This window comes from Ranitomeya imitator, chromosome 3 (genome assembly GCF_032444005.1).
Source record: "Ranitomeya imitator isolate aRanImi1 chromosome 3, aRanImi1.pri, whole genome shotgun sequence".
Lineage (NCBI taxonomy): Eukaryota > Metazoa > Chordata > Amphibia > Anura > Dendrobatidae > Ranitomeya > Ranitomeya imitator.
The window spans coordinates 37127934-37152712 of NC_091284.1; the positions used below are offsets into that span (position 1 = coordinate 37127934).

The 24779-nt window shown below is 45.5% G+C and overlaps 1 protein-coding gene across 1 annotated transcript in view; it reads right to left on the reverse strand.

Annotated features, from left to right (window-relative positions):
* Window positions 1-24779, reverse strand: part of MORC3 (MORC family CW-type zinc finger 3) — a 63674-nt gene that overhangs the window by 7046 nt on the left and 31849 nt on the right. Inside the window, exons 8-14 of the mRNA XM_069760766.1 lie at window positions 23888-24007; window positions 23709-23806; window positions 21995-22093; window positions 12676-12798; window positions 12519-12596; window positions 4521-4542; window positions 4240-4397 (exon numbers count right to left, since the gene is read on the reverse strand). Of these exons, the coding sequence (XP_069616867.1) occupies window positions 4240-4397; window positions 4521-4542; window positions 12519-12596; window positions 12676-12798; window positions 21995-22093; window positions 23709-23806; window positions 23888-24007 (698 nt within the window). The remainder of the gene's footprint in view (window positions 1-4239; window positions 4398-4520; window positions 4543-12518; window positions 12597-12675; window positions 12799-21994; window positions 22094-23708; window positions 23807-23887; window positions 24008-24779) is intronic.

A 24779-nucleotide genomic window follows, 5' to 3' on the forward strand; every position in this document is an offset into this window, starting at 1 on the left:
AACAGAAGTATAAAAGTAAAAGCACCGCTTACATAATCTAGAAAACAGAACACAATAGTACTTCCTACATCAAGCGCGGGAACAAAGTGCGCAAAATACATGGCTGGTGGCGGCTGGTACCCGCCTCCAAGAGCAGCAACCTGCGCTTGCTCTGATCAGCGCTATTTAACCATTTGGATGCTGCTTTTCAGTCTCTGACATTTAACTAGTTCCTTCCTTGAAGGCATTACACAGTATATACCGTATTTTTCAAACTACAACCCCTGGCAAAAATTATGGAATCACCAGCCTTGGAGGATGTTCATTCAGTTGTTTAGTTTTGTGCCCTGTCTGTGATCTGCTTTTTTTTTCTACAAAATTAAAGTAATTTCAAATGGCAACTTTCTGGCTTTAAGAAAAACTAAAAGAAATCAAGAACAAAAAATGTGGTAGTCAGTAATGGTTATTTTTTTTAACCAAGCATAGGGGAAAAATTATGGAATCACTCAATTCTGAGGAAAAAAAATTATGGAATCACCCTGTAAATTTTCATACCCAAAAACAACACCTGCATCAAATTAGATCTGCTCGTTAGTCTGCATCTAAAAAAGGAGTGATCACACCTTGGAGATCTGTTGCACCAAGTGGACTGACATGAATCATGGCTCCAACACCAGAGATGTTAATTGAAACAAAGGAGAGGATTATCAAACTCTTAAAAGAGGGTAAATCATCAGGCAATGTTGCAAAAGATGTTGATTGTTCACGGTCAGCTGTGTCTAAAATCTGGACCAAATACAAAACAACATGGGAAGGTTGTTAAAGGAAAACATACTGGTAGACCAAGGAAGACAAAGCTTCAAGACCGGAAACTTAAAGGGCCACTGTCACCCCTTCCAGCCGTTATAAACTAAAAGAGCCACCTAGTGCAACAATAATGCTGCATTCTAACAAGGTGGCTCTTTTAGTTTTAGGTTCAAGTATACCCCAAATAAAGCGTTTTTATACTTAGCCACAATTCCTGTCTCTAGCCAGGGAGGCGGGTCCTCACTCCCCAGCTCTAACCGCTCCTCTGCCGTCACTCACATCTTCCTGCGCTTTCGACACCGCCCCCTCAGCGCTGTGTACGTTTCAAAACCGGCGCCTGCGCAGTGTACTGCTGTGCTGCGCAGACGCAGTAAGCTCTGGCCGTCTGACGTCCCAGCCAGGCTTGCAGACTGCGCGGGCATTGCGGCCAGCCACCTTTGGAATCCCCGCCCCGCACTGTGCATAATGCATAACAGTGCGGGGCGGGGATTCCAAAGGTGGCTGGCCTCAATGCCCGCGCAGGCACAGTCTGCAAGCCTGGCTGGGACGTCAGACGGCCAGAGCTTACTGCGTCTGCGCAGCACAGCAGTACACTGCGCAGGCGCCGGTTTTGAAACGTACACAGCGCTGAGGGGGCGGCGCCGAAAGTGCAGGAAGATGTGAGTGACGGCAGAGGAGCGGTTAGAGCTGGGGAGTGAGGACCCGCCTCCCTGGCTAGAGACAGGAATTGTGGCCAAGTATAAAAACGCTTTATTTGGGGTATACTTGAACCTAAAACTAAAAGAGCCACCTTGTTAGAATGCAGCATTACTGCTGCACAAGGTGGCTCTTTTAGTTTATAATGGCTGGAGGGGGTGACAGTGGCCCTTTAAAGCAATATGTCTCCAAAACAGGAAATGCACAAAACAAATGAGGAACGAATGGGAGGAAACTGGAGTCAACGTCTGTGACCGAACTGTAAGAAACCGCCTAAAGGAAATGGGATTTACATACAGAAAAGCAAAACGAAAGCCATCATTAACATCTAAACAGAAAAAAACAAGGTTACAATGGGCTAAGGAAAAGCAATCGTGGACTGTGGATGACTGGATGAAAGTCATATTCAGTGATGAATCGCGAATCTGCATTGGGCAAGGTGATGATGCTGGAAGTTTTGTTTGGTGCCATTCCAATGAGATTTATAAAGATGACTGCCTGAAGAGAACATGCACATTTCCACAGTCATTGATGATATGGGGCTGCATGTCAGGTAAAGGTACTGGGGAGATGGCTGTCATTACATCTTCAATAAATGCACAAGTTTATGTTGATACTTTGGACACTTTTCTTATCTCATCAATTGAAAGGATGTTTGGGGATGATGAAATCATTTTTCAAGATGATCATGCATCCTGCCATAGAGCAAAAACTGTCCAAACATTCCTTGAAAATAGACACAAGGTCAATATCATGGCCTGCAGACACAAGGTCAATATCATGGCCTGCAAATAGTTCCGGCAGCTGTCCTGGGCTTGTAATACTGTGCATGATGTCCCTGCCATACGCGGCTTACAAGCTGAAATCAGCAGCTGGCATCAGAACAGGACGCTGCGAGGGAGGGCAGGAAAGTAAGTAGAATGGTTTATGTTTTAATGATGGAGGCCATGCATACCAGGATTGGGATGAAGGGGACCATGCGTACCAGGATGAGGTGGACCATGCCTACCAGGATTGGGATGAGGGGGGCCATGCCTACCAGGATGAGGATGAGGGGGACCATGCCTACCAGGATGGGGATTAGGGGGACCATGCCTACCAGGATGGGGATGAGGGGGACCATGCCTACCAGGATGGGGATGAGGGGGACCATGCCTACCAGGATGGGGATGAGGGGGACCATGCCTACCAGGATTGGGATGAGGGGGGCCATGCCTACCAGGATGAGGATGAGGGGGACCATGCCTACCAGGATGGGGATGAGGGGGACCATGTCTACCAGGATGGGGATCTGGGGGACCATGCCTACCAGGATGGGGATGAAGGGGACCCTGCGTACCAGGATGGGGATGAAGGGGACCCTGCGTACCAGGATGGGGATGAAGGGGACCCTGCGTACCAGGATGGGGATGAAGGGGACCATGCGTACCAGGATGGGGATGAGGGGGACCATGCGTACCAGGATGGGGATGAGGGGGACCATGCGTACCAGGATGGGGATGAGGGGGACCATGCGTACCAGGATGGGGATGAAGGGGACCCTGCCTACCATGATGGGGGATATTAGTACAGAATTGACCATTTTTTTCTATTCTCCTTCTTTAAAACCTAGGTGCATCTTACAGTCCGAAAAATACGGTAATACAAATTCAAGTCCGCTAGTAGGGACTAACAGATATAAATAAAAGCTCATTACAAAAAAAAATAAAATAAAATGTGAATAAAGCCATTTTTAAATAAAATAAATAAATTTGGCATTAATAAAAAAAGAAACTCCAGGATTGGTGTTTTTCGATCATCTTGTAATATCTATTTTTTTTTGTTATTGGAAAAATAAAAATGTTGGAAGTTTCAGAAAATGGCAACACCAACTAAAATGTATTTATTTATATACTCAAAAGGTTGACCACTATGAGGACAACTCGTTCTTATATCCCATGCATGGCTCTGATAAAATAAAATAAAGCTTAAACTCACCTCCCGAGCTGGCGCCATTCCAGTGAGGTCGGCATTCACGTTCCCGGGGGTCATGTGAGGTTGTTATGTCACATGAGCCCGGTGCCCAATCAGCGCTGACATCACTGGCCCCGCCTTCGGACAAATCATTAAGAGGAAGTCCGGGCTGTGGCTCTCGCTTCCTCTTGACGTTCATTTTGTCTGGAGGCGGAGTCAGTGACGCCAGCGCTGATTGGGCACCGGGGGTCACGTGTCATAACTTCATAAGGAGCCCCGGGAGCGTGAGTGCCGACACCGCTGGAACAGCGCCGGCATGGGAGGTAAGTACAGGCTTTTTTATATTTTATTGCAGCCAAACATTTAGATCAAGAATGGGCAGCCCTAGTGGATAACCTCTAACAATTGCCTGTGGATACTTAGCACCACAGCTCAGATTGAAGATCTTCTGATCTTCTAGCTTCGTCTTCTTGCTTGAACAGCGCTTGTCTGCTGCAATCAATTGCTAATCACAGGACGACAATAGTCCCTGCTGCGACCACTGTTGGGCTGCAGCGGTCATGGGCAGTGATATGGATGAATGACAGGCAAGTTTATATATATTTTATATATCTTTTGTTTAGCAAAACTCCTTTTATTCATTTTACGACAAATTGAAGGATTTTAATAGGCGGTTTTGATCATGTCGTTGCTTGTTCTGGCTGGTGAAGCCCTAGTATAAAGACTGACAAGCTTCGCTGTAAACCACTGCAGCAGTGACAGCATGGCGGCCATTCCTGCCGTGGGGAGGAGCGGTTCACTTACCGGTCAGGGAGTCTGCCAGGATGTGGAGAGGTTTCAGCGGCCACCAAAGATGGAGGATTTGTGGTGGCTGCTGATCTATAATTGGTCTGAACGATGTTTAGAGCTTTTTGCATTTCTTTACTTGGAGGATTAAACAGAATCGTTGGCTTGTTAGCGATCTGTGCAAAAACAAAGTGCATTAAAAGAAAAAAAAAGGTTTTTCATATTGATGTATTATTGATCAATAGAATTTGCATTTGACAAGAACTTTGAAGAACATCATAATCAAACAGCATAAATACCTGTGATGCCAGCTCAAACTTCCTGCAAAATAAAAAAAATATATATACATAAAAAAAAAATTCTAACATTTATTTAAATATAGTCATGTTTATTTCCATTGTGTCTATTGTCAGAACACACAAAAAAAGGCAAATTGGACATATCACATTTGGTTGCACACCCATTGAAATAAATAACTGCAAACAAGCTTCTTCCACCTTAACTGGAATGTTGGTCCACTCTTCTTTCGCAAACTGCTCCAGGTCTCACATATTTGAAGGCACCTTCTCCCAAGATCTCTGCACAGGTATTCAATGGTATTTAGATCCGGACTTATTGCTGCCACTTCAGAACACTCCAGCGCTTTGTTTCCATCCATTTCTGGGGGCTTTTTGAAGTATTTTGGGGGTAATTAGCCTCCTGGAAGACCCACGACCTAGGACACAAAGCCAGCTTTCTAACACTGGGCACTACATGGTCACCCAAAATCTTTTGGTAATCTTCAGTTTTCATGGTTCTTTGCAAACAGCCAAAGAGCCTCCACCATATTTAACTGTAGGTGCTGTGTTATTTTCTTTGTAGGCCTCATTCAGTTTCGGTAAACAGAAGAATGGTGTGCTTTGCAAATAAGCTCTATATTGGTCTCATCTGTCCACAAGATGCTTTCCCAGAAGGATTTTAGCTTACTCATGTACATTTTGTCAAACTGTAGTCTAGCTTTTTTATGTCTGTCAGCAGTGGGGTCCTCCCGGGTCTCCTGCAATAGCGTTTCATTTAATTCAAAATTAGACGGATCCTACATTGCAGCCTTTCAGCAATTTTTCTCTGCTGTCCAAGGTAGATTAGCTACAGTGCTATGGATTGTAAACCTCTTGATTATGTCAAGCACTGTGGGCAAAGTGACATCAAAGTAACTGGAGATGGAATTGTAAACTTGAGATTGTCGATATTTTTCAATGATTTGGGTTTTTAAGTCTCAATGCAAAGATTGAGTCAACTACCGTATATACGCGAGTATAAGCCGACCAGAGTATAAGCCGACCCCCCTAATTTTGCCACAAAAAACTGGGAAAACTTATTGACTCGAGTATAAGCCTAGGGTGGAAAATGCAGCAGCTACCGGTGAATTTCAAAGATAAATGCTCCATATCGTTCATTATGGCCCCATAGATGCTCCATATAAAGCTGTACCACATATAATGCTCCATACATTTCATTATGGCCCCATAGATGCTCCACATAAAGCTGTGCCCCATATAGAATGCTCTGCACCGTTGATTATGGCCCCATAGATGCTCCATATAAAGCTGTGCAATATATAATGCTGCCGCTGCAATAAAAAAAAAAAAAAAAAAGACACTCACCTCTCTTGCTGCCCGCAGCTCCTCAGCGTCCCGTCTCTCCGCACTGACTGTTCAGGCAGAGGGCGGCGCGCACACTAATACGTCATCGCGCCCTCTGACCTGAACAGTTACTGCAAGAGGACGCAGAAGACGGAGCGGCGCCCGGCGGGTGGAACGCGGACAGGTAAATATGACATACTTACTGCTCCGGCGTCCCTAGCTCCTTATCCCGGACAGATGGTCTTCGGGTGCCGCAGCCTCTTCCTCTGTCAGCGATCACCGTTACCGCTCATTAGAGGAATGAATATACGGCTCCACCCCTATGGGAGTAGAGTCCATATTCATAACTTTAATGAGCGGCACCATGTGACCGCTGAACAGAGGAAGAGCTGCGGCACCCGAAGACCATGGGACAGGTAGGAGGAGCGCCAGGAGCCCCGGAAGCAGGTGAGTATGCGACAGTCCTCTCTCCCCCTCACCCGCCGACCCCACCGCCGATCGTGACTCGAGTATAAGCCGAGAGGGGCACTTTCAGCCCAAAAATTTCGGCTGAAAATCTCAGCTTATACTCGAGTATATACGGTAACTTCTAACCTTTTTATCTGGTTTCAGGTGTGATTTTCATATCGCCCACACCTGTTACTTGCCACAGGTGAGTTTGAACGAGCATCATACGTTTGAAATAAAGTTGTTTACCCATAATTTTGGAAAAATTGCAAGAATTTTGTCCAGCCATAGTTTGGGTTGTGTGTGAAATTATGTCCAATTTGCATCTTTTTCCCCTATGTTTTTCTGGTATTGTTCCAATACACGCAAAAGAAATAAACAGGTGTATAACAAAACATGTAATTGCAATAATTTGCTGGGAGAAATACTGCATTTTCTGGAACAAGGTGCCAACACTTGACTGTATATACACAATATTAAATATAAAAATGTATATTAAATATATTTTATTCATCTAATCTTTTCTGCAATATACGTTTTAGTTAATACTTGCAATACAAATTTAGCAACAATTACGGAGCACCTCATAACTCTGCCCTGTTCCTCAGTTACTTCTCCTAAAAATATATGAACAGATTGACAACTAGGTGTTACCATTCCCCTATACTTCAAGGACGTGTCTCTACATGGACAGCGTGATAAAGTGCAGGGAGACACCCCAATCCGGGAAAAAAAAAAAACACCTTAATTTATTCATACATTTCTACTTGTAATAACAGAGGAACGGAACACAAAGATCAGGAAAGATGCTCCAGAATTTATATTTAACCCCTTCAAGACCCAGCCTATTTTGACCTTAAAGACCTTGCCGTTTTTTGCAATTCTGACCAGTGTCCCTTTATGAGGTAATAACTCAGGAACGCTTCAACGGATCCTAGCGGTTCTGAGATTGTTTTTTCGTGACATATTGGGCTTCATGTTAGTGGTAAATTTAGGTCAATAAATTCTGCATTTATTTGTGATAAACACGGAAATTTGGCGAAAATTTTGAAAATTTCGCAATTTTCACATTTTGAATTTTTATTCTGTTAAACCAGAGAGATATGTGACACAAAATAGTTAATAAATAACATTTCCCACATGTTTACTTTACATCAGCACAATTTTGGAAACAAAATTTTTTTTTGTTAGGAAGTTATAAGGGTTAAAATTTGACCAGCGATTTGTCATTTTTACAACGAAATTTACAAAACCATTTTTTTTAGGGACCACCTCACATTTGAAGTCAGTTTGAGGGGTCTATATGGCTGAAAATACCCAAAAGTGACACCATTCTAAAAACTGCACCCCTCAAGGTACTCAAAACCACATTCAAGAAGTTTATTAACCCTTCAGGTGCTTCACAGCAGCAGAAGCAACATGGAAGGAAAAAATGAACATTTAACTTTTTAGTCACAAAAATTATCTTTTAGCAACAATTTTTTTATTTTCCCAATGGTAAAAGGAGAAACTGAACCACGAAAGTTGTTGTCCAATTTGTCCTGAGTACGCTGATACCTCATATGTGGGGGTAAACCACTGTTTGGGCGCACGGCAGGGCTTGGAAGGGAAGGAGCGCCATTTGACTTTTTGAATCAAAAATTGGCTCCACTCTTTAGCGGACACCATGTCACGTTTGGAGAGCCCCCGTGTGCCTAAAAATTGGAGCTCCCCCACAAGTGACCCCATTTTGGAAACTAGACGCCCCAAGGAACTTATCTAGATGCATAGTGAGCACTTTGAACCCCCAGGTGCTTCACAAATTGATCCGTAAAAATGAAAAAGTACTTTTTTTTCACAAAAAAATTCTTTTAGCCTCAATTTTTTCATTTTCACATGGGCAACAGGATAAAATGGATCCTAAAATGTGTTGGGCAATTTCTCCTGAGTACACCAATACCTCACATGTGGGGGTAAACCACTGTTTGGGCACATGGTAAGGCTCGGAAGGGAAGGAGCGCCATTTGACTTTTTGAATGAAAAATTATTTCCATCGTTAGCGGACACCATGTCGCGTTTGGATAGCTCCTGTGTGCCTAAACATTGGCGCTCCCCCACAAGTGACCCCATTTTGGAAACTAGACCCCCCAAGGAACTTATTTAGATGCCTAGTGAGCACTTTAAACCCTCAGGTGCTTCACAAATTGATCTGTAAAAATGAAAAAGTACTTTTTTTTCACAAAAAAATTATTTTCGCCTCAATTTTTTCATTTTCACATGGGCAGTAGGATAAAATGGATCATAAAATTTGTTGGGCAATTTCTCCCGAGTACGCCGATACCTCATATGTGGGGGTAAACCACTGTTTGGGCACACGGCAGGGCTCGGAAGGGAAGGCGCGCCATTTGACTTTTTGAATGGAAAATTAGCTCCAATTGTTAGCGGACACCATGTCGCGTTTGGAGAGCCCCCTGTGTGCCTAAACATTGGAGCTCCCCCACAAGTGACCCCATTTTGGAAACTAGACCCCCCAAGGAACTTATCTAGATGCATATTGAGCACTTTAAACCCCCAGGTGCTTCACAGAAGTTTATAACGCAGAGCCATGAAAATAAAAAATAATTTTTCTTTCCTCAAAAATGATTTTTTAGCCTGGAATTTCCTATTTTGCCAAGGATAATGGGAGAAATTGGACCCCAAATATTGTTGTCCAGTTTGTCCTGAGTACGCTGATACCCCATATGTGGGGGTAAACCACTGTTTGGGCGCACGGCAGGGCTCGGAAGGGATGGCACGCCATTTGGCTTTTTAAATGGAAAATTAGCTCCAATCATTAGCGGACACCATGTCACGTTTGGAGAGCCCCTGTGTGCTTAAACATTGGAGATCCCCCAGAAATGACACCATTTTGGAAACTAGACCCCCAAAGGAACTAATCTAGATGTGTGGTGAGGACTTTGAACCCCCAAGTGCTTCACAGAAGTTTATAACGCAGAGCCATGAAAATAAAAAAAAAAATTATTTTCTCAAACATGATCTTTTAGCCTGCAATTTTTTATTTTCCCAAGGGTAACAGGAGAAATTTGACCCCAAAAGTTGTTGTCCAGTTTCTCCTGAGTACGGTGATACCCCATATGTGGGGGTAAACTACTGTTTTCTGCACATGCCGGGGCTTGGAATTGAAGTAGTGACGTTTTGAAATGCAGACTTTGATGGAATGCTCTGCGGGCGTCACGTTGCGTTTGCAGAGCCCCTGATGTGCCTAAACAGTAGAAACCCCCCACAAGTGACCCCATTTTGGAAACTAGACCCTGAAAGGAACTTATCTAGATGTATGGTGAGCACTTTGAACCCCCAAGTGCTTCATAGAAGTTTATAATGCAGAGCCGTGAAAATAATAAATACGTTTTCTTTCCTCAAAAATAATTATTTAGCCCAGAATTTTTTATTTTCCCAAGGGTTACAGGAGAAATTGGACCCCAAAAGTTGTTGTCCAGTTTCTCCTGAGTACGCTGATACCCCATATGTGGGGGTAAACCACTGTTTGGGCACACGTCGGGGCTCAGAAGGGAAGTAGTGACTTTTGAAATGCAGACTTTGATGGAATGGTCTGCGGGTGTCACGTTGCGTTTGCAGAGCCCCTGGTGTGCCTAAACAGTAGAGACCCCCCACAAGTGACCCCATTTTAGAAACTAGACCCCCCAAGGAACTTATCTAGATATGTGGTGAGCACTTTGAACCCCCAAGTGCTTCACAGACGTTTACAACGCAGAGCCGTGAAAATAAAAAATCATTTTTCTTTCCTCAAAAATTATGTTTTAGCAAGCATTTTTTTATTTTCCCAAGGGTTACAGGAGAAATTGGACCCCAGTAATTGTTGCGCAGTTTGTCCTGAGTATGCTGGTACCCCATATGTGGGGGTAAACCACTGTTTGGGCACACGTCGGGGCTCGGAAGTGAGGGAGCACCATTTGATTTTTTGAATACGAGATTGGCTGGAATCAATGGTGGCGCCATGTTGCGTTTGGAGACCCCTGATGTGCCTAAACAGTGGTAACCCCTCAATTCTACCTCCAACACTAACCCCAACACACCCCTAACCCTAATCCCAACTGTAGCCATAATCCTAATCACAACCCTAACCCCAACACACCCCTAACCACAACACTAACCCCAACACACCCCTAACCATAACCACAACCCTAATTCCAACCCTAACCCTAAGGCTATGTGCCCACGTTGCGGATTCGTGTGAGATATTTCCGCACCATTTTTGAAAAATCTGCGGGTAAAAGGCACTGTGTTTTACCTGCGGATTTTCCGCGGATTTCCAGTGTTTTTTGTGCGGATTTCACCTGCGGATTCCTATTGAGGAACAGGTGTAAAACGCTGCGGAATCCGCACAAAGAATTGACATGCTGCGGAAAATACAACGCAGCGTTCCCGCGCGGTATTTTCCGCACCATGGGCACAGCGGATTTGGTTTTTCATATGTTTACATGGTACTGTAAACGTGATGGAAAACTGCTACGAATCCTCAGCCAAATCCGCACCATGTGCACATAGCCTAATTCTAAAGGTATGTGCACACGCTGCGGATCCGCAGCAGTTTCCCATGAGTGTACAGTTCAATGTAAACCTATGGGAAACAAAAATCGCTGCACACATGCTGCGGAAAAACTGTACGGAAACGCAGCGGTTTACATTCCGCAGCATGTCACTTCTTTGTGCGGATTCCGCAGCGGTTTTACAACTGCTCCAATAGAAAATCGCAATTGTAAAACCGCAGTGAAATGCGCAGAAAAAAACGCGGTAAATCCGCCATAAATCCGCAGCGGTTTAGCACTGCGGATTTATCAAATCCGCAGCGGAAAAATCCGCAGAGGACCAGAATACGTGTGCACATTCCTAACCCTAACCCTAACCCTACCCCTAACCCTACCCCTAACCCTACCCCTACCCCTAGCCCTAACCTTAACCCTAACCCTACCCCTAAGCCTAACCCTAACCCTATTCTAACATTAGTGGAAAAAAAAAAAATTCTTTATTTTTTTATTGTCCCTATGGGGGTGACAAAGGGGGGGGGGGTCATTTATTATTTTTTTTATTTTGATCACTGAGATAGATTATATCTCAGTGATGAAAATGCACTTTGGAACGAATCTGCCGGCCGGCAGATTCGGCGGGCGCACTGCGCATGCGCCCGCCATTTTGGAAGATGGCGGCGCCCGGGAGAAGACGGACGGGACCACGGCTGGATCGGTAAGTATGATAGGGTGGGGGGGGACCACGGGGGGGGGGATCGGAGCGCGGGAGGGGTGGAACGGAGCGCGGGGGGCGTGGAACGGAGCACGGGGGGGCTGGAACGGAGCACGGGGGGGTTGAACGGAGCACGGGGGGGGTGGATCGGAGTGCAGGGGGGGTGATTGGAGCACGGGGGGGTGATTGGAGCACGGGGGGAGCGGACACGAGCACGAGGGGGAGCGGAGCACTGGACGGAGGGGAGCCGGAGCAGTGTACCGGCCAGATCGGGGGGGTGGGGGGGCGATCGGAGGGGTGGGGTGGGGGCACACTAGTATTTCCAGCCATGGCCGATGATATTTCAGCATCGGCCATGGCTGGATTGTAATATTTCACCCGTTATAATGGGTGAAATATTACAAATCGCTCTGATTGGCAGTTTCACTTTCAACAGCCAATCAGAGCGATCGTAGCCACGAGGGGGTGAAGCCACCCCCCCTGGGCTAAACTACCACTCCCCCTGTCCCTGCAGATCGGGTGAAATGGGAGTTAACCCTTTCACCCGATCTGCAGGGACGCGATCTTTCCATGACGCCGCATAGGCGTCATGGGTCGGAATGGCACCGACTTTCATGACGCCTACGTGGCGTCAAAGGTCGGGAAGGGGTTAATAGGGAACACATGTATTTTTTGGACTATAAGATGCACTTTTTAGCAAGGAAATAAAAAGCCTTGCTAAAAAGCGTGTACGGCTTATAGTCTTTAGGCAGCTTCTCATGATGGAGGAGAAAGCCGACACCGCCTACTTCCAGATTAGTCAGAGAACATAACTGTGGCACAGCTCTCCTCCTCCTGCCGATATTGATCAGTCTGATCGATGCTGAGCAGAAGAGCTACTATCACTAAAGCTGCACGTCCTGGCTAGCTGAAGGTCTTTTCACATAATGTAATCAGGCACATGCCTGGGAGGAACTTCAATAATGTGCTAGCGTATGTGTGATGACTTGCCTCTTCTTGTGCGTCTTCTCATACGTGGAGTGAGTAATCTCGTCATCATCCTCCGGTTCCTCGGGAACATTGCAGTCTCTGTTTTTGGGTAAAGCATCAGTAATTCAGACAGGCGATACAATGGAATACGCTGTGGCATAAGGATCAGAGACAGTACCTGAACTGTGGGTCGGGGTTCAGATAACAGAACCACTTTTGTGGAAGTTTCCCCATGGCGTCAGGAAGTTTTCTCCATTTTAAGCAAGAATCACACTGGGCCCAAGTCTGATCGGGTCGTTTTCTACATTAGAACAATAAAAATAAAAAAGAATTTTTGGGGACATTTGGGTGTGTAACTTATTTTAGTACAACAGACAAAACAATGATAATATTAGAACAATCTTTTTTGGATTATCCAGTCTTAGACAAGCTAAAGGGAGTATTCCCAAGATCCTATCCCAATATGTAGTAGGAATAATAACAGTTCTTCTGATTCGCTATATCACTTACCCCATGTGCAGGGCATTTCAGTTGCTTAGGAATCCATGGTTACGACATCTAGCAACTAGCTAACTGTAACTATATTTGTGGTCATAACCATACTTATACATGGTTATTAGATCGCCCCTCAGTCATCTTTTTTCTAGACTAAATAATCCTAATTTCGCTAATCTGGGTATTGTAGTTCTCCCATCCCCTTTATTAATTTTGTTGCCCTCCTTTGTACTCTCTCTAGTTCCATTATATCCTTCCTGAGCACCGGTGCCCAAAACTGGACACAGTACTCCACGTGCGGTCTAACCAGGGATTTGTACAGAGGCAGTATAATGCTCTCATGTGTATCCAGACCTCTTTTAATGCACCCCATGATCCTGTTTGCCTTGGCAGCCGCTGCCTGCTCGAGGTAGGTTTATCGTTAACTAGGATCCCCAAGTCCTTCTCCATGTCAGACTTACCCAGTGGTTTCCCGTTCAGTGTGTAATAGGGATAGATATTGATTCCTTCTTCCCATGTGTATAACCTTACATTTATCATTGTTAAACCACATCTGCCACTTTCTCGGCCCAAGTTTCCAACTTAATAGTAACATAGTTAGCAAGGCCGAAAAAAGACATTTGTAAACCTTGTAAGACAGAGGATCTTGTTAGACCAAGGACCAAACCAGCCTTCAATCAGCAGGTAAGATTAATTTCCAGGTTTAATGATAGATGTACTGAATGAAGGGTGCCCTACAAAAGTACTGGCCAATGCTCAAAATAGACACGGTCCAAAATACACCTTGGAGAAACCAGCTATACCGTACAGAAGGGCATCGATTTGAGGAACTTCTATGAAAGCCATAAATTGGAAACTGTCTTTGGCTCTAAGGGTCCCAAATGGGGCTTCTTCCCATGTCAAAGTTGTGTTGCATGCTCGAACATCTTGTCCAATGATGGCACGGAAAAAAAATTTGATCACACTGAGGACAATATGAAAAGTATTGTGTACTATGTAACATGCCCATGCAAGTTTATTTATGTTGGTCTCACATCAAGACAACTAAAGATATGTGTCAGAGAACATGTCAGCGATATCAACAAGTTGCTGATCTTTCACAACATTTCAGAACTGCCCGTGGCCGGGATGTATGCCTCTTAAAGGTTATGGGTATCGATTGTGTCCGTACAGACCAGCCTGGGGGAAACTGGAGAAAACTTGGCACAACTGGAGGATAAATAGATCCTTAAAGTCGACTCCGTCCAACCAAAGAAACTAAATCAAGTGGTTACTTTGCCCCATTTCTGTAGGTAATTTTGTTTTTCTTAGGTTGTAGTTGCAGGGATTTTATTCCTTCCCTGTATATACAGGTCCTTCTCAAAAAATTAGCATATAGTGTTAAATTTCATTATTTACCATAATGTAATGATTACAATTAAACTTTCATATATTATAGATTCATTATCCACCAACTGAAATTTGTCAGGTCTTTTATTGTTTTAATACTGATGATTTTGGCATACAACTCCTGATAACCCAAAAAACCTGTCTCAATAAATTAGCATATCAAGAAAAGGTTCTCTAAACGACCTATTACCCTAATCTTCTGAATCAACTAATTAACTCTAAACACATGCAAAAGATACCTGAGGCTTTTATAAACTCCCTGCCTGGTTCATTACTCAAAACCCCCATCATGGGTAAGACTAGCGACCTGACAGATGTCAAGAAGGCCATCATTGACACCCTCAAGCAAGAGGGTAAGACCCAGAAAGAAATTTCTCAACAAATAGGCTGTTCCCAGAGTGCTGTATCAAGGCACCTCAATGGTAAGTCTGTTGGAAGGAAACAATGTGGCAGAAAACGCTGTACAACGAGAAGAGGAGACCGGACCCTGAGGAAGATTGTGGAGAAGGACCGATTCCAGACCTTGGGGAACCTGAGGAAGCAGTGGACCGAGTCTGGTGTGGAAACATCCAGAGCCACCGTGCACAGGCGTGTGCAGGAAATGGGCTACAGGTGCCGCATTCCCCAGGTAAAGCCACTTTTGAACCATAAACAGCGGCAGAGGCGCCTGACCTGGGCTACAGAGAAGCAGCACTGGACTGTTGCTAAGTGGTCCCAAGTACTTTTTTCTGATGAAAGCAAATTTTGCATGTCATTCGGAAATCAAGGTGCCAGAGTCTGGAGGAAGACTGGGGAGAAGGAAATGCCAAAATGCCTGAAGTCCAGTGTCAAGTACCCACAGTCAGTGATGGTGTGGGGTGCCATGTCAGCTGCTGGTGTTGGTCCACTGTGTTTCATCAAGGGCAGGGTCAATGCAGCTAGCTATCAGGAGATTTTGGAGCACTTCATGCTTCCATCGGCTGAAATGCTTTATGGAGATGAAGATTTCATTTTTCAGCACGACCTGGCACCTGCTCACAGTGCCAAAACCACTGGTAAATGGTTTACTGACCATGGTATTACTGTGCTCAATTGGCCTGCCAACTCTCCTGACCTGAACCCCATAGAGAATCTGTGGGATATTGTGAAGAGAAAGTTGAGAGACGCAAGACCCAACACTCTGGATGAGCTTAAGGCCGCTATTGAAGCATCCTGGGCCTCCATAACATCTCAGCAGTGTCACAGGCTGATTGCCTCCATGCCACGCCACATTGAAGCAGTCATTTCTGCCAAAGGATTCCCCACCAAGTATTGAGTGCATAACTGAACATTATTATTTGTTGGTTTTTTTGTTTGTTATTAAAAAACACTTTTATTTGATTGGATGGGTGAAATACGCTAATTTATTGAGACAGGTTTTTTGGGTTATCAGGAGTTGTATGCCAAAATCATCAGTATTAAAACAATAAAAGACCTGACAAATTTCAGTTGGTGGATAATGAATCTATAATATATGAAAGTTTAATTGTAATCATTACATTATGGTAAATAATGAAATTTAACACTATATGCTAATTTTTTGAGAAGGACCTGTACACTCCTGTCTACGACAGCGACTCTAAACTGGCCTTGGCCTCCCCTTTTGTCATCTTCATCCATACTTACCTCTTCAGAATTTAGCCGTGGCATATGCACCAAAAGGGATTTCTCTAGGACATTTACGGCCCACACTTATCCACATTTGCTAGGTGTTTGTGACTTATCTATTCCCATTGATGAACTAATTCTATTTACATACCACGGTTGACAAGTTTCTGCCAAAAACTCTTCCATTTTGTTGTTTCATCGTATTATACCTCTGTTGATGCGTTTCGGACTTAATAGCTTTCTATCCATTTTCTCATTATGAAGGAATATTTTTATACTTACCTTCAAGCATACCATGTCTTATAGACTGTGCCACGATAAAACAGTATATTGCAAAAGTGAGTACACCCCTCAGATGTTGTAAATATTTTATTCTATCTTTTCATGGGAAAACACTGAAGATCTGACACTTTGATACAACAGACAGTAGTCAGTGTGCAGCTTGTATAATGGTGGAAATTTGGCGCCTTCTAAGTAACTCACAGCCATTGATGTCTAAACAGCCAGCAACAAAAGTGAGTGCACCCCAATGGAAAATGGCCAAAATGTGCTTAGCTAGCCATTTTCCCTCCCAGATGTCATAGGACTCATTAGTGTTAGAAGGTCTCAGAGTGTGAGAGCGATAACACCAGATGTTACACGCCTGCACCCCATTCACACCTCTCATACTGGTCACTGGAAGTTCAGCATGGCGCCTCATGGCAAAGAACTCTAGGGGTATGGCAAAAAAAAAAAAGAATTGCTGCTCTACATAAAGATGGCAGAGACTATAAGAAGATTGCCCACACTGACACTGAGCTGCGGCCCAGCGGCCAACACCAGACAGCGGTGTAACAAGACAGGGTCCACCAAGAACTGGCCTCGCCATGGTCGACCACAGAAGTTGAGTGCAGGTGTCCTATCCAGAGGATATCCTCTCATAACAGACACGAGTGCTGAAAACAATGCTACAGAGGTTACAGGGATAGACGGTTCATCTGTCAGTGCTCCGACCATACAAAGGTTACAGGGTTAGGGAAGTCCGCCTGTCAGTGCTCCGACCATACAAAGGTTACAGGGTTAGGGAAGTCCGCCTGTCAGTGCTCCGACCATACCAAGGTTACAGGGTTAGGGAAGTCCGCCTGTCAGTGCTCCGACCATACAAAGGTTACAGGGTTAGGGAAGTCCGCCTGTCAGTGCTCCGACCATACAAAGGTTACAGGCGTTAGGGAAGTCCGCCTGTCAGTGCTCCGACCATATAAAGGTTACAGGCGTTAGGGAAGTCCGCCTGTCAGTGCTCCGACCATACAAAGGTTACAGGGTTAGGGAAGTCCGCCTGTCAGTGCTCCGACCATACAAAGGTTACAGGCGTTAGGGAAGTCCGCCTGTCAATGCTCCGACCATACAAAGGTTACAGGGTTAGGGAAGTCCGCCTGTCAATGCTCAGACCATACAAAGGTTACAGGGTTAGGGAAGTCCGCCTGTCAGTGCTCCGACCATACAAAGGCTACAGGGTTAGGGAAGTCCGCCTGTCAGTGCTCCGACCATACAAAGGTTACAGGGTTAGGGAAGTCCGCCTGTCAGTGCTCCGACAATACAAAGGTTACAGGCATTAGGGAAGTCCACCTGTCAGTGCTCCGACCATACAAAGGTTACAGGCGTTAGGGAAGTCCGCCTGTCAGTGCTCCGACCATACAAAGGTTACAGGGTTAGGGAAGTCCGCCTGTCAGTGCTCCGACCATACAAAGGTTACAGGGTTAGGGAAGTCCGCCTGTCAGTGCTCCGACCATACCAAGGTTACAGGGTTAGGGAAGTCCGCCTGTCAGTGCTCCGACCATACAAAGGTTACAGGCGTTAGGGAAGTCCGCCTGTCAATGCTCCGACCATACAAAGGTTACAGGGTTAGGGAAGTCCGCCTGTCAATGCTCAGACCATACAAAGGTTACAGGGTTAGGGAAGTCCGCCTGTCAGTGCTCCGACCATACAAAGGCTACAGGGTTAGGGAAGTCCGCCTGTCAGTGCTCCGACCATACAAAGGTTACAGGGTTAGGGAAGTCCGCCTGTCAGTGCTCCGACAATACAAAGGTTACAGGCATTAGGGAAGTCCACCTGTCAGTGCTCCGACCATACAAAGGTTACAGGCGTTAGGGAAGTCCGCCTGTCAGTGCTCCGACCATACAAAGGTTACAGGGTTAGGGAAGTCCGCCTGTCAGTGCTCCGACCATACAAAGGTTACAGGGTTAGGGAAGTCCGCCTGTCAGTGCTCCGACCATACCAAGGTTACAGGGTTAGGGAAGTCCGCCTGTCAGTGCTCCGACCATACAAAGGTTACAGGGTTAGGGAAGTCCGCCTGTCAGTGCTCCGACCATACAAAGGTTACAGGGTTAGGGAAGTCCGCCTGTCAGTGCTCCGACCATACAAAGGTTACAGGGTTAGGGAAGTCCGCCTGTCAGTGCTCCGACCATACAAAGGTTACAGGGTTAGGGAAGTCCGCCTGTCAGTGCTCCGACCATACAAAGGTTACAGGCGTTAGGGAAGTCCGCCTGTCAGTGCTCCGACCATATAAAGGTTACAGGCGTTAGGGAAGTCCGCCTGTCAGTGCTCCGACCATACAAAGGTTACAGGGTTAGGGAAGTCCGCCTGTCAGTGCTCCGACCATACAAAGGTTACAGGCGTTAGGGAAGTCCGCCTGTCAATGCTCCGACCATACAAAGGTTACAGGGTTAGGGAAGTCCGCCTGTCAATGCTCAGACCATACAAAGGTTACAGGGTTAGGGAAGTCCGCCTGTCAGTGCTCCGACCATACAAAGGTTACAGGGTTAGGGAAGTCCGCCTGTCAGTGCTCCGACCATACAAAGGCTACAGGGTTAGGGAAGTCCGCCTGTCAGTGCTCCGACCATACAAAGGTTACAGGGTTAGGGAAGTCCGCCTGTCAGTGCTCCGACAATACAAAGGTTACAGGCATTAGGGAAGTCCACCTGTCAGTGCTCCGACCATACAAAGGTTACAGGCGTTAGGGAAGTCCGCCTGTCAGTGCTCCGACCATACAAAGGTTACAGGGTTAGGGAAGTCCGCCTGTCAGTGCTCCGACAATACAAAGGTTACAGGCATTAGGGAAGTCCACCTGTCAGTGCTCCGACCATACAAAGGTTACAGGCGTTAGGGAAGTCCGCCTGTCAATGCTCCGACCATACACCGCACATTGCATCAAACTGGTCTGCATGGCTGTCATCCCAGGAAGAAGCCTCTCCTAAAGATGATGCACAAAAAAAAAACCTGCAAACAGTATGCTGAAGACAAGCAGACTAAGGACATAGTTTAGTGGAACCATGTCCTCTGGTCTGATGAGACCAAGATAAACTTATTTGGTCCATATGTTAGATGTGAGGAATACAAAGACAAGTATCTCTTGCCTACAGTCAAGCATGGTGGCGGGAGTGTCATGGTTTAGGGCTGCATTAGTGCTGCCGGATGTGGGGGGGCTACAGATCATTGAGGGAACCATGAATGCCAACATGTACTGTGACATACTGAAGCAGAGCACGATCCCCCTCCTTTCAGAATCTGGGCTGCAGGGCGGTATTCCAACATGATAATGACCCCCAAACATCTCCAAGACCACCACTGTCCTATAAAGAAATTGAGGGTAAAAGGTGCAGGACTGGCCAAGCATGTCTCCAGACCTAAACCCTATTGAGCATCTGTGGGACATCCTCAAACTGAAGGTGGAGGAGCACAAGGTCTCTAACATCCTCCAGCGCCGTGATGTCGTCATGGAGGAGTGGAAGAGGATTCTATTGGCAACCAGTGAAGCTCTAGTGACCTCCCTGCCCAAGAGTGTTAAGGCTGTGCGCGAAAATATTGGTGGCCACACAAAATATTCACTATTTGGGCACAGTTTGGCCATTTTTACTTAGGGGTGTACTCATTTTGTTGCCAGCGGTTTAGACATTAATGGCTGGTTGTAAGTTACTTAGAGGGCACCAAATTTACAGTTATAGAAGCTGCACACTGACTACTTGTAAGAACTCTGCCGGCATCATTGCATGGCCTCCCATCCCTCACACACCATCTTACTCACTGCTCCAGGTCATGTTGTGATTTCTGTCGGCTGTAGGTTACATGTTCTGTGTCTCTTGCTTTCTCCCTGCTCTCTGCAAGCTTCCTGGCTGTGTGCATAGGGGGGCGGCGCCAGAACTCTGGTTCTTATGGAATCTGGGTGCACCTGTCTAATGTGACCCTGACCAATTACCAAGAGGCCTCTAGTATTTAGGGCAGCTCCATCCTGTGAAACCGGCCTGTGCAATGTGTTAGCTCAGTGTCTTGCTACTGGGTGGCCAGGTCTTGCTCTGTGTTCCTCCTTTTCTGGAGGCTCTACTCCTAGCTTTGCTTGGTACTTCTTTGTCTGCCCTCCAGGAGACTGTATACCCTGGTTTCTGTGTCTTTGTTCTAGCCTTGCTTTGTACCTGTGTATTCTCTGGTCCCTGCATCCTTGGTCTTGTACCTTGTCTTGCACCGTTACCTTGTCTGAACTTTGTCCTACCTCTGTCTGGTAGTCTACTTGTCTGTGCTTTCCTTCCCTGCTGTGTCTTTCCTTGTGTTCTCTCTGAACCACTTTTCTGCCTCTGCTCCGCACTCTGCAGAACCTCTAGCTGCAGCTCCTCTCCACATACCTTGCGGTTCTGCTCTGCTTAGCTCCTGCTGTTGCGGAACTTCTTGCTGCACCTCCTCTCTGCATATCTTGCGGTTCCACTCAGCTTCGTTCCTGCTGCTACACAACCTCTTGCTGCGGCTCCTCTCCATGCATACCTTGCAGTTCCGCTCTGCTTAGCTTCTGTTGCTGCAGAACCTCTTGCTGTAGCTCCTCTTCGCATGCCCTACGATTCGGCTTTGCTTTACTCCTGCTGCAGAACCTCTTGCTGCTCTACAGCCCTTCTCCTCAGCCTTGCGGTTCTCGTCTCCTGTGTGAACAGGTCCCAACCTGTTCCTTCATACTTCATTCCTTCCTGCTTATATCCGTGCCTGCCTGCCCTGTGTTTCAGCCGTGACCACCTGCCAGAGTACTAGCCGTGCACACCAGCCCCTCTGCTACTCGTACCTGTCCCAGTGTGCCATCTACCCAAGTGGGATCAGCAGCCACAGCCAGACACCACCCTGGAGTGACGCCTGGTAGCTACCTGCAGCACAACCTGACCTCCCCATCAGGCATTTTTATCTGTCTGCTTTATTTTGGCATTATAGTTATTAGGGCTTTTTCCTTTTGTATCTGTGAAATCAGTCTTTTTATTTGCTTTAGGCTATATTCACACTTAGCGGTTTTTACCGCGGAACCGCCGCGATTTTGATGCTGCGGGTCCGCAGCAGTTTCCATAGCGTTTACAGTAACATGTAAACCCTATGGAAACCGCAAACCGCTGTGCACATGCTGCGGGAAAAACCGCAGACTCTCCTCCAGGCCCTGGGAACCATATTTGGGGTTAAAAAATAAAAAATCTGGTTATACTCACCCTCTGATGTCCGGAGCTCCTGGGCGCTGCACGCGGCTGTCCGGTCAGAGTTGCTGTGCGACCAGGACCTGCGGTGACGTCGCGGTCACATGACCGTGACGTCACGAAGGGTCCTTCTCCCACAGCATCTTTGGAACCGGACCGCCGGGTGCAGCGCCCAGGAGATCCGGACATCAGAGGGTGAGTATAACCAATTTTTATTATTTTTAACATTACTATTGATGCTGCATATTTCTGCATATGCAGCATCAATAGTATAGGCGGAAACCCGCAGCGGAAAACGCGGAACAAACCGCGATAAATCTGCAGGGAGAACCGCAGTTGTTTTGCCCTGCAGATTTATCAAATCCGCTGCGGGAAAACCCGCAGGGACCCGACGCAAGGTGTGCACATAGCCTTATAATTGTGTACGTTATTATTAAAGCTTTACTATTATGTGGCGTCTACAGTCCAGTTTTCGTAGAGCAGATAGTAATGCCCGAGCTGAATGTTCTCACTTACTGTTCATCTTCTACCGGGACGCTGGAAAGCGAGTTTTTCTGCAGCTTCATCTCATTCCAGTAATCGTTCAGCTTCTCTCCTATAGCCGTCAGCGTTAGTCTGGAACAAAGTGTGAAGTGTATAACACATTAAGGTAAATGTTAAAAAAAAAAAAAAAAAAAAAAAAAAAAAAAAACACACATCCACGGGTCTTTGGTAATACAATCAAGAGTGGATATTTAAAAAAAAAAAAAAAAAGTCTACACACCCCTCAAAAAAACAAGTTTTTTTTGTGACAAAAAGTCATTCCAAAACTTTTTCCACTTTTAGGCTAGGTTCACACGTATTTTCTCTGTGTTTTTTAATGCCATTTATAAGCTAAACTGGAAAACTGCAGCAATGTCACTTTCAGTGTTTTTTCTTTTTAGCATAATTAAATTACTGCTAGGTGTCATAGTAAACAATGTCAGACAATGAATTCCCTACCAATGTGTGAAAGTAAACAATGCCTGGTGTGTGTGGGAGGGTGGAGGGTATATTTTGCAGACAGGCAGTGTACATGGAGACAAAAGGCATGGGAGTATATGGAATCAGAGAAGATGTCACCTTTAAGGTTCCTGGGTGTAAATGCCCTTGTGATCCTGCATGCATCTCATCAGTCCTGTGATTCCTGTATGGTCCACAGTCTGATGATGACTTAACAACAACTCTCAGCATCTCCTTAACATTGTTGGGAGTTGTAGGTTTAATATGATATAATTGTACATGGAGCTGACCTAACATTGCAATTGATCGCTACACTAAACTTGGCAGTTTATTCACGTGCAGACGGTTTTGGCGCTGCATTCATGTACTGACAGTGATTCTTGAGCTGCATTCATGTACTGGCAGGGATTCTTGAGCTGCATTCATGTACTGGCAGGGATTCTTGAGCTGCATTCATGTACTGACAGTGATTCTTGAGCTGCATTCATGTACGGGCAGTGATTCTTGAGCTGCATTCATGTACGGGCAGTGATTCTTGAGCTGCATTCATGTACTGGCGGTGATTCTTGAGCTGCATTCATGTACTGGCGGTGATTCTTGAGCTGCATTCATGTACTGGCAGTGATTCTTGAGCTGCATTCATGTACTGGCGGTGATTCTTGAGCTGCATTCATGTACTGGCAGTGATTCTTGAGCTGCATTCATGTACTGGCGGTGATTCTTGAGCTGCATTCATGTACTGACAGTGGTTCTGGCGCTGCACTAGTGTACTGGCGGTGGGTCTGAACTTGTACACAATCTTGTACACAGAACATGCTTCATAGCCACGTTTAAACTTTAAACCTTTCAAAACTTATGGGTACTGAGATTATGATGAGGATTTTGCAAAATTCTGCTCCAAAAGCTCTGTAAGATAGTGCAAGTTAACACTTATTTTTTGGAGCAGAATCTCTTCAAATACTCATAAAATACACAAAACTTGGTTCTGGTGATGTATTAATGTACTGATGGTGGTTCTGGTGATGTATTCATGTAACAGTACCCCTTTACATTTTTGAGGCCTTTGGTATTGGTTCAGTACAGCATTGTGGCCCTTGGACCCAAAAAAAAAAAAAAAATAATATTGCACACACCTGTTAAAAGGCAATAGGAATGATAATAACCGGGTACCTACTTGGTTGCAGTTAGAAGGGGTTAAAATGTGTTCCAGAGTATAACAGAGGAGATTAAGCCAATCACTGATACGTACCTATAGTCATTTGTATAGTCAAAGTCCTGTTTGTTGTGTGTGGGCTTCAGATAGTTACATTCGATGACGCCAACCACGCCAACGCCCATATTATTAGCCTAGAAGACCGTGAACACATATCAGTCCAAGTCATTCCCTCCTACAATACGGCCCATACACTTATCACATGCAGAGCTCACCTTTAGCTGACAGCCGACTCTCACGTAGGCCTTAATCAGCCGGTTCTTGTGGTACATCATCATGCCATAGTGCTCCTTGTTCCGACAATTGTAACCAAAGGTGATTTTCACGGGTTTATGCTGAGCAAATTAAGGAAAACTCTACTTCGAGGAGAACACATCACTGGATCAATAGTATTCAATCTTTGCTCTTACTTTATTCCTGCTGCTCCCCTGAATTTTCCATTGTTCTTTTTTTTATAAAATCCACCATACGGCTGCAGAGATATAGGCCTTTTTACATTTTTATTCTTAATGCCAGTTTTTAATGGCACTTTCTAAGGGGGCGTGGCTCACAGGGTGATTATGCAGAGCAGTCTAAAGACACGCCCCCAGGAAAATCATGTGAGCCACGCCCCTGCCATAAGGACTATGGGAAAAAAAACAGCAATGAATGAAAAGGCCCATATCTCAGGAACCACAGGGTGGATTTTTACAAAACAAAATAGAAAATACTCAGGGGAGCAGATGGAATAAATAAGCACAAAATAACTGGACACACTTGGCATGGTGACTTGTCCTCTAAATACAGTACAATCACCATTGGCTGTCAAAAGTAGAGTCCAGAAGAAAAAAAAAAAAAATTGTAAAAATTTAACCTGGGATCCCTGAAACAGTCGGCAGGGAATAGAAGGACCCCACAATTTATTTATTTATTTAAATTGTGTAACACCCCCTCAGGTCCCTCCTGCAATTACGGCTCAGCACATCGTTCACTGCTGCCCATTATGTTTGCTCGGTGGGTCAGGGAGGTCTGAGGGTCCTTCACTACCTGCCAGGAAACGAGCGGGTCTCCTACGAAAGCTTCTCTCCACTTATGTCGGAGATATAGGGAAAATGCCCCTCCTGGGAA